A 9,991-nucleotide genomic window follows, 5' to 3' on the forward strand; every position below is an offset into this window, starting at 1 on the left:
TATTGACTTATCCAATTTGTTGTTTGAGGGGTAGGAAAGGAATGTGACGTCATGATTTCTCCTTGGAATAAAAATCTTTTTTCGGAGTTTATTTTTTTAAATTTTGAAATATTTTTATTGGATCAATTAATTTCTGAGCTTTTTTACGACTCATAATAAAGATGATATAGGTAGTTACACTTTTTATTAACGAATTTCGGCCAAAATTACTTATGTTATTAATGTGGGAAGTTGGACAACCATGTATTCAACAGATCTTGCGCTGTAGCGTTCTGTCAAAATACAAAAGGAAAGCGTGTTTCGGTGGCCCCCCCTAAAATTACAACAACATATCAACAAACATATCCTGGCCAAGTTATGAGCCCACAAAAACATGAAGCTTAAAATTTTTGGTGATTTTTCAACGAGATGGCTGAACATAATTCCACGACAGCGTTCGATACCCCGCTGTTTAGGGAAATACATAAGAACTCTTGGCTGACAAAAGTTCCTACAGAGAACACGAAAAAGGTATGTTTATTTAATTTACTTAAATAATGCACAACCTATTTTTATTTGATATTATTATTTTTAGAAAAAAGAGAAAGTATGGGTGGTATTTTGTGTCCATGATGATAACGAAGCTTACTTAGAAACATATTTTGATTCAAAAATGGCAGCAACACATAAACCTGACTGGTACGTCTCTTTACAACATACTAGTCATGTCTCACCAACAATATGCCCTCAAGAACAAGAATATGAATTTGTGATTACCTTATACAACGAAGTTGTACGCTTAGCAGCCCCCACATCTGAGCAAATGCTTGATTGGGTGGAGAGTTTACGTGCAAAATTACAAGAACTGAGGATACTCAGTCCAAAAGAAAATATTTATTCAAAAATGCCAGAGAACAAGGCAGCTAATTTGTTACCAACACGAGATCCTACATCTCCGTTACCGCCCCCGCCGGCTGTGCCACCTGTAATGTTGCCTGGAGTGGAGCCATTTGAATTGTCCTTGCACAGAAGTGGATCAAATGAAGAACAACAGAGTAGCGTATTTAATTTTGAAGATTTGCATTCCACTTTGACAAGTAGAAGCAGTTATGACAGGCTTTTTGTGGAAAGACCAGGTCCGTCCACGAGAAGTTTTAGCTCACCCAGCCATTTACAACCTCCCCCTCAACCATCATCATATCGTACACTACGAGAACAGCAAGTTTTACAATTACAAAAAGAAATGAAACATCCCAGTGGAGTAAGGTTACAATTAAGGCGGAAAGATTGTATTAGCTCAATAGCTTTAGTTGATATATTTAATGGAGTTTGGATTTGCGGTTGGAAACAAAAAGAACATCCCATGTTATATAATGCTTTACACATTGGTGATCAATTATTATTTGTTGAAAACATTCCCGTAAAAAATTCGACTGAGGCTAATAAGATTTTACGTCATTCCTGTTGTGGTTTATACGTGAATGTTGTAGTCAAACGTGTACCGCACGGAAAAGTATTTATAATCCATCGGGATACCGAAGGTCAAGCGTTGGGTATCGTCCAAGAAGGTAACACGGCTGTGATACGATCCGTTCAGGTTGACAGCTTGGCGGCAAGGCACGGATTATCTGGTAGGACTCAAACTTGCGACGGTTTATCGTTTACGAACTGGGTACTGACTGAAATAAATGGCCGTCCATTGAACCTATTCTTTAAAGAGAACCAAGTACGAGACAGACTTAATTCCGTCGGAAGAGATATATCAATATTGGTACAACCAATGGATTTAATCAAACAGATGAAGAAACAAATGAAAAATTTAAGAAATTACAAGGATTACATATTGCAATAAAAAATAAAACTAATCAAACTTTTTAATTTCCTAAATTATTTTAATTTCACATCACATTATTTATGTAATATAGATTTAAATCAATTGTAATGAAATAATACACGAAATTTGCTTAAAATTCGATAATTGCAATTCTATTTGTCAAAAAAAGTTGCTTTTTACAAATTTGATTTTTATCAAATTGATTATAAAATTTAAATAGAAGGTGCAATTTACTGACGTTAAATTCACGTATAACATAGAAAGAAATCTTCTATTTAATTTTTTTATTGAGTTTATTAAAATATTACAATTAAAAATCATATCTTTTATTAAGCTACAAACTTTATTATTGATTTAAACTGATACATAGTATGTCTATTACAGACAAGTTTCCATTCTCTGCCCAATCTATTAAAGTGTTTGCACTTTATTTAATACATCATAAATATTGAGCGGTAATATTAGTACTGTCTTACATGACTATGTACTGTCTTGAAGAATATCTTCATCAGTAATTAACACATCTTGCGCGGGAAGCGACTAAACTCGTTTTGCATGGTATTGATGCCCGCTACAAGGTAAGACCTTGGCCGGCGCAAGATGTGTTAACTTATCAGAACGTTCATTTGCTCCTATAGCCCAATCATATATTTCATTATCGTCCAATACTGTTTCAATACAATTGCGCTAATGGTATATAACCACTCAGGATAACGGATTGTTTAGCGACAACTATTTTAATTTGCTGCCAATGTCTCCATTCATCACCAACAAAGTACACAGTACCTTTCTTCTGTATGTCGTTTTCATTGATCTAATTATTCCTTGATCTTAGTATTTGGTGGAAAGAAGAGAAGTGTAAAGTGTCCATCCACCGATGTCACCTCTTCTTCAGTTCCGTGGCACGTAGCATTATCCAATAAAGGAACAGCTTTAAGAGGTAAATTTTCACGAATTAAATATTGAGTATAAATACATCATTTATAGTATACGGGGTGGTTCAATTTTTAATCGGGAAACTTTACTACGACGTAGTACTTGCCAGTAGTAGATACATACAAAATTTCAAATTCTACGGTTTACTTATATCCGAAATAAAAGATAAATTGCAAATTTTTGGCTCACCTTTGACAGCTCATAGCTCGAAAACAAAAGAGTTGCGACTAGGGTTCGGAATAACGGAATCCCGGTAATACCGATACCGGGATCCCGACCGATTTTTGTCAAATTTTAATACCGGTATTTTTTCCACAATACCGGTATTTTTCGGTATTTTCTTATTTTTATAAATTTTTATTTTCCGTAAAATTAATGATGCAATATCATCACTAACACCTGTCAAATTAGCAGTATAGGCTCTATGTCGAAGAGATGCAAACCTCTTAATGGCAGATGTAGCTGTAACATTTATGATAGAACTCTTAAAGAATCAAATTTCCCAATTGCAAAACTTACATAATACTTTATTACAGAGACTATTAGAACGTCACTCAAGTTTGCCTCAAGTATTACAATACCTACACAACAATACACAAAATATCTTTTTTTTTTCGTTATTAACCAAAACGAATATAAGACAAAAAATTATAAGTTTATTAAATAGACTAACGGACGAAAACAAAGAAAACCTACCGAGTACATCACATGAACAAAAATATTTAACTAGTACATCAAGTGAATAAGAATAAATATCGCTATTAACGAAAAATTATCATCTGCTCCACTAATTTCCAAAAGTATCACTTTCGAAGCCAAGCAGTCATCTTCAAAAAATTTATGACTACATAATCAAATCACCATTCCTCCAACAAGCGTGGAATCAGAGAGGGTTTTCTCATCAGTCCAAAGTTTTTGTACAACAATCCGTTGTAAACTTAATGATAATACATTAGAAAACCTATGTATTTGAAGAGCACATTTTAATAAGTCGTATTACAAATAAGTATTTTGTATTAAGCATTTGCACTACGACTTATTGATATATATAATGAATAATTATTTATTTATTTTACATTTTTATAATAAATTTATTATCAAATTTCGTTTCATTCATTATTTTACCTCTAGATTTTTAGCATCTTTATATTTTTTTCCAATACCGGTATTAATACCGGTATACCGGTATCACATTGAAAATATACCGAAATACCGGTATTCAATATTCGGTCGGTATTCCGAACCCTAGTTGCGACCCTATGTTTATATAAAAAACTTCTTTTGGCAAGTACTACGTCCCAGTAAAGTTTCCCCATTAAAAACTGAACGACTCGGCATTTTTAAAACAACGGAGATTTTTGGCTTTTCCAGTCATTAATAGTGGAAGTTTATGGTTACACAGTTGCATTAACACATGGCATAATTTTTTTTAATTTTAACCCTTTTTTCATCTTTCATCACATGTTTTATAGTTTAAATTCTTATAAATTAATCCTGTCTCATCGGCACTATAAATTTGTTGAGGATGTAAAGTTAGATTTATTTTTCACGAAAACTTTCAATAAATGATTTGCGGAAAGTTATTCTCCGCTAATTTTTAATAATTCTATGGCCCGACTGGCTTGAAATTTTATGCTTGAATTAAGTTTTATGAAATTCTTAATAATAGTGTTATTCTTAATTCTTTCATTTAAAAACCAAGTATATAACGATCTTTCAATATCCGGAACCAATACTTTTTTATTCGTTTCGAGTCAAAAAATTTTCTATATTTTCTCGTCATTTTTAAGTTAACTCACTTAACCTTAAATGTCAAACATTGCAGTTATGGAAAACAAATGAAATCAAAACCGGTTGCTACTATAGAGATTTGCAAATAGAGAATGTTGCGTTTATCGAATTTTTACTGTAATTACATTATTTATTTTAACACATCCTTACCGCAATAAAACGAGTCTTTTTAATTTCTTAAATTATTTTAATTTTATATTGTGTAAATAACATAGTATAAATTCGAGTCGATTGTAAAATTAAAAAAAAACAATTTTGCTTATATACCATCTGGATTGCTTATTTTACCCGCAAAAATAATTCCTTCCGTGAGTTTATCATAAATTATATACGCAAACGGTTTATTTGCAATGAACTTTGGAGGTGGCGTTTTATATTGGAATCCTGCGCCGGAAGCGGCCGTCGCAACTGTACCTTCTTCATCAACTTCAATATGCGCCTTTTGTATCACCCTGGAGAGGTGCACATAATGGGGGAATATCCCCAATAAATTTGCAGTATCTTCATTAAACACATCCCTAATTCCCATCGTGTTAAGTACGCTATTTAGAGTTAAATCAGAGTCGACTTTAAATCTTGGTAAAGATACCATGACGGGGTCGCCCATATAACTTTGAGCTGCTTTCTTCAAAGTAGCTATGATGTTCTGGAAGGGTTTGGCGGCCAAATCTTGAAGTACACTTTGTAACATGATATTCTTTTTAGGCAAAATGACTATCATTGAAACTCTATCACCCTGATATGGAAGCTCAACGGCGGTTGCCGTGTTATCAAGAATCAAAGAAAATGGAAGATATTCAACTTGAAACATCATATTGACCTCTCCTATCGCATTACCGCGTTCATCATAAAAACTTTCCCTTCTTGTATCCGTTACGTTAAATTTATTTTTCCACAATCCTTTGAAAAACAAGACGCTTGTGATGAATAATTGAGCATCCATTAAATCTCCTGTTAAAAAGAAATTAAATAAAAATAATAAAAAAAAATTTTTTAATCAAACCTTCATTCGCTAAATTATTTATTTTCCCTCTAGTCGCCTGTTCAATTTTCTTATTGACTATACTGACGGCGTTCCTAACATTCCTAAAGTCGACTGGTGTGATATCAACGTCGTAATAGTTTCTAGCGATGTCACTAAAATCTTTAAGGAGGTTTTGTTGGTCGGTAACAAAAATACTGTTGGTATATTCAAGCGTAACTCCGGAACTTCCCATTCTCTAATTAAAATAAAAAAAAATAAATACATTTTAAATTTTTTAAAATAAAAATTTACTTTGAAATAATCAGACATGCGCCTATACAGTTTCCGGAATCTGTCTTTTTCGAATTCCGAGGCAGGAATTCCCAAAGCGTACTCGAGTTCTTTTGCGGTGTTATTTCTTGCACCTTCCGTGACGATAGCCATCAAACTCCAAATCGTTTGTGGTGATAGTGCTAAATTCCTGGATTCCCCGATTCCTTTACACGTTTCCTTTATTAACAAATAATAGAAAACCCAATAGATAAAAATAGTTTAATCAGAGATTATTTTTAAATTACCGCTAAAAAGTTCAAGGAGAATCTGTCAAGCGAATCACTAATCAATCGGTAATCGTCGGCGTTTTGGCAATTAATCGACGTCACGAAAACGAAGAACAATAATATTCCTAGAAGAAATTATGAAAGCGTATGATGGAAATTAATTTAGTTGATTAATATATAAAATGTACTTACGTTTTATAAATGTTATTAACGCCATGGCATGGATGGGTTTTCGAAATAAAATACTGAAACTCTTAAAAACAGTTATGACCTTAACCCGTTCGTCACTCGACCGTAGCTCGACTATTCTCGGTTCGAAACTGTTCAACGTACTGATCGAAACTGTTTGTGTTGAACGTAGGATGAGTAATTCCGTCGATGCGATTCTTATCGCAATCGTGACAATGTTACTTCGATGGCTGGTCGTGTTTTCGGCGTTGGGAAAAGCCCACGGACGAGTGACGTCACTCTATAGCATTTAACTTGGAAAGGTGACATAAAACAACACAGCCAGTCGAACGAATATATTTTCTTTTTACGTTCCCCCACCAATTCAGGCGAGACCGTCTTTACAACCTTTTCTACCTTAAAACAATGATTCACATTGCAATGATAAGTACTCGTTGTTTTATATTTATATAACTAGGCTAGTTATGTGACCTTAACGTTTTATTCATGACTTAGTTATGGTATAATGATAACGCAACTATATAATCATGATTTAAATTGTACAAGTCTGAGCTGTTTTAAACAAGTATTTGTAATTTATTTAGCTTTGGAACATTATGTATATTAAATAAAATATATTAATAATAATAACAAAAGATCTATTATTCTAGATATAAGACGCATATAAGAATTTAATAATGTATGATGCAACTCAGCAATGTGGCGCATTGTTTTAAGCGTACAGATTCGTCCGCGGAAGCATCGGCAGTGGCCGTCCATGTTTATAAGTCTACTTTTCGTACTCATACTATGCGTAGTTAGTAAATTTTTTTTGAAATAAGGACAGGAATGCGGTGCACGGTTTTGACGGCGCTCGTATCCTAAGGAATGCTACGGTAATAGTTTACACGGGCATACTGCGGTACAGTCGTTATAAAATGTATAAAAAACGAGCAACGAATTAAAAGTCAAGGCAAAAAAACGATCGGTGGAAAACAATCGAAACGATCACATCACAGGTGTTTAGTAATCAATTATATTTCCAAAGAAACAACAACAATATTTTATACAGAGAAAACAATAACCCTCGACAACGCTACCGCTACTATACTCGTAAAACGGTTCCTATACATCCTTGTATAACGAACCTCATCGTAATTATATCGATAATGGTTGTTTCGTGACTAATTGATTTTAACTAATTTATCTCTAATCATGTTTACAAGTTAGTTGAAAGCAATTAACCTCGAGTTTACCGTAATAATAATAATAATAAATACCGGATATTTTAATAAGAAAGGAAGGGACAAAAATTTCAATTGGAACTGGAACATGAGCGTCCAATCGAAATTTTTCGCCGCATTTCTCCAATTCTAAGAGACTTTGGGTTTAACGTAAATCCGGGTTATCATTGAGTTGTTTCTTGATACGCAGCAATATCATTGTATACCACTGATCCAGGCGCGAAATTGAATCGTACTCCTTCACAGCATCAGTAAATCCATCAACATTCTGTTCTTCCATGTGTTCTATCAATGTACAAACCAATTTGTACTCACGGGAGTCTTGGAAGGCAGGGTACATCTTCACGTACCGATCCAATGCTTGCTGAGCGTTCAGCAAGTCAACACATAGATGACACAGCGCGGCACGGAACAAATATTCCTTAGCACTGTACTTAAGTAGAGAGCTTTCTAAAGATGACGAGGCCACTTGTTGGTATATATTTATTGCTTTTTCATAGTTTTCCAGTTCAGCAGCATATTGAGCCACCTTCAATAGACATTTATTTGCAGACGAGTTACTCTCTTCACCTCTATAATAATCTGCAGCTTGTTCGTAATGTTGTACCACTTTTTCGTAGTTAGCAGAATCGTTTTCATAAATTTCTGCAATCGTTTGATGATGCTTTGCTGCCATTGAAAATCTACCCATATCTGTATAAATTTCTATTGCACGTAAAAGATTTGTTTGTGCCTCTAAAAAAAAAAAATAATAAAAATCACTTATTTTAGTATTAATTATTGATCTTCAAATTCTTACCATCCGCGTTAGTTTTCTTATAACAATTAGCAGCATCTACATAATTAGTTGCAGCATCATGACGAGATCCACCCTTAGCATGAAGTTGGGCCGCTTTACAGAAAGAACTCCCGGCCTCTTCCCAATTCTTGGCAATTTTATACATATTAGCTGCTCTTGTATAACATTCGATAGCATCCTCAACCTTTGTGGTGCCACTAAAATATAAATGAGTCAACGTTACTCAGATACAGGGATAAGGTGTAATCGACGACAAGAGCCTGAGGGCTTCGTTCTTACCCGAAAAGCGACGAGAAAAATCCCTTTGACGCCTGCAACTTCTTTTCGGCTTCCTGGATTAACTTCGCTGCTTTTTCTTCGTTCGATGACATCGTTACGCGAGATAATAACAATGGACAATTGCTACAATCCTGACACTGTTCTCATTGCGATATTGACAAATTGTTTCTTAGTGTCGACGTTAGAGTTAGAACTGTCACTTTGGTGGTCTATCTTAACGATTTTTTGGTGGTGTTGTTGGTTTTAAATAAGAGATGGCACCCTTAACTTGAAATTACTAATATGTATGTTAATGCAATATGTTTATTTCAGTTTGCACTTGCACGAAGCCCAAATATACTGTATCATTGTAAGACGAGCATACGAAGTATGTATATCATCAAAATGATAATACTTCGTCTTCGTACAAAAACGCGTGAATTTTATGTTAATTGTACTGATTGTATCTATGATTTAATTGCTCTATCGGAAACTAATTTAAATTCGGATCTTAGGTCTAATGAATTATTCGTGGATAAGTACAGCGCCGTACGAGGTGATCATCATGATATTGAACTGGTTGATTCTACAGGCATGTAGCCAGTGGTGTTGTACATACCTCTGATAATTCGCAACCTGATTTGCTATGTTTCTTGGACGCCTTACAACATAAAGTTTTGAATTATCCTGTCCTTATCCTTGGTGATTTTAATTTCCCTAAAAAATAGTAAGTCACTTGGTATATCTATCATCTTCTATCATATCTATCATCTTGGCAATGTGAAAAAACGGAGTTATTTCGTAATTTTTGTGACTTTTTGAACCTTCGTCAACTCAATCATGTATTAAACTATGACAATCGTTTATTGGATTTCGTTCTTACAAATACTGATTGTGCCCTCGTCTACGAGGATCAGTCCCATCCCGCCTTAGATATTGCAATGAATTTACTGATAGCAAATGATGGTTTTCCGAAACTTTGTGTTTTTAGCTTATCTCCTAAGTTTATGAACTATTTGCCTCTTACCTATCGGGTCGTATAAATTATGTCTATTACAACAGTTATGCGTCTATGGAGTTTACGGCTAGGTCTGGAAATAATAAGTTTATTGAATACGCATCAAAATGTACAATATTCTCGTGAAATAAAAGTTGTAATAATAATGACAATAAAGAAAACAGGTATTCATTAATTTGTCTTCATTGCTGCAAAATGTTCATCTATGGAGTAGAATTCCTTTTCTAAGAGCATATTCTCGACCTGTCTTATAAAACTCTTCATATTCAATGTTTTAAAATGGGGTTGGGTTGAGTTTTTTATGATTTTGTTATTCTGTCATATAGAAGTTTGCTGTAATCTCCTTGTCTGGTGCAGTAGGGGTGAGACTCTATAATTGTGGTTAGTGCATCCATGTTTTTGTGTATTGTATAGTCTAGACACGTAAGTATAGATGAAGA

At 34.0% G+C, this 9,991-nt stretch overlaps 3 protein-coding genes across 3 annotated transcripts; 1 reads left to right on the forward strand and 2 right to left on the reverse strand.

The window, feature by feature from the left end:
- The first annotated feature begins 30 nt into the window (after positions 1-30).
- On the forward strand, positions 31-1,857 carry LOC111425203 (uncharacterized). The gene is made up of 2 exons (XM_023059071.2): positions 31-510; positions 575-1,857. Exons 1-2 carry the CDS (start codon positions 409-411, stop codon positions 1,829-1,831), a joined length of 1,359 nt encoding a protein of 452 aa, XP_022914839.1. The 5' UTR covers positions 31-408; the 3' UTR covers positions 1,832-1,857.
- A 2,849-nt stretch (positions 1,858-4,706) lies between these two features.
- On the reverse strand, positions 4,707-6,474 carry LOC111425245 (serine protease inhibitor 77Ba-like). Its single transcript, XM_023059162.2, has 5 exons — positions 6,257-6,474; positions 6,083-6,189; positions 5,817-6,014; positions 5,544-5,760; positions 4,707-5,491 (listed from the first exon to the last, which is right to left on the reverse strand). Exons 1-5 carry the CDS (start codon positions 6,279-6,281, stop codon positions 4,800-4,802), a joined length of 1,239 nt encoding a protein of 412 aa, XP_022914930.1. The 5' UTR covers positions 6,282-6,474; the 3' UTR covers positions 4,707-4,799.
- A 99-nt stretch (positions 6,475-6,573) lies between these two features.
- LOC111425246 (Alpha-soluble NSF attachment protein) lies at positions 6,574-8,732 on the reverse strand. Its single transcript, XM_023059163.2, has 3 exons — positions 8,555-8,732; positions 8,276-8,472; positions 6,574-8,211 (listed from the first exon to the last, which is right to left on the reverse strand). Exons 1-3 carry the CDS (start codon positions 8,644-8,646, stop codon positions 7,622-7,624), a joined length of 879 nt encoding a protein of 292 aa, XP_022914931.1. The 5' UTR covers positions 8,647-8,732; the 3' UTR covers positions 6,574-7,621.
- Between the last annotated feature and the right edge of the window lie 1,259 nt (positions 8,733-9,991).

This window comes from Onthophagus taurus, chromosome 8 (assembly GCF_036711975.1).
Source record: "Onthophagus taurus isolate NC chromosome 8, IU_Otau_3.0, whole genome shotgun sequence".
In the NCBI taxonomy this organism is placed as follows: domain Eukaryota; kingdom Metazoa; phylum Arthropoda; class Insecta; order Coleoptera; family Scarabaeidae; genus Onthophagus; species Onthophagus taurus.

What these genes read in the sequence shown, in the direction of transcription:
- LOC111425203 (XM_023059071.2), top strand. Translation starts at nt 409, where the DNA reads ATGGCTGAACATAATTCCACGACAGCGTTCGATACCCCGCTGTTTAGG. An exon ending in CTACAGAGAACACGAAAAAG is followed by an intron (nt 511 to 574) that starts GTATGTTTATTT and finishes TATTATTTTTAG; the next exon opens with AAAAAAGAGAAAGTATGGGT.
- LOC111425245 (XM_023059162.2), bottom strand. Translation starts at nt 6,281, where the DNA reads ATGGCGTTAATAACATTTATAAAAC. An exon ending in GCATGTCTGATTATTTCAAA is followed by an intron (nt 5,761 to 5,816) that starts GTAAATTTTTAT and finishes TATTTTAATTAG; the next exon opens with AGAATGGGAAGTTCCGGAGT. An exon ending in AAATAATTTAGCGAATGAAG is followed by an intron (nt 5,492 to 5,543) that starts GTTTGATTAAAA and finishes TCTTTTTAACAG; the next exon opens with GAGATTTAATGGATGCTCAA.
- LOC111425246 (XM_023059163.2), bottom strand. Translation starts at nt 8,646, where the DNA reads ATGTCATCGAACGAAGAAAAAGCAGCGAAGTTAATCCAGGAAGCCGAA. An exon ending in TTTTTCTCGTCGCTTTTCGG is followed by an intron (nt 8,473 to 8,554) that starts GTAAGAACGAAG and finishes TTTATATTTTAG; the next exon opens with TGGCACCACAAAGGTTGAGG. An exon ending in TAAGAAAACTAACGCGGATG is followed by an intron (nt 8,212 to 8,275) that starts GTAAGAATTTGA and finishes TTTTTTTTTTAG; the next exon opens with AGGCACAAACAAATCTTTTA.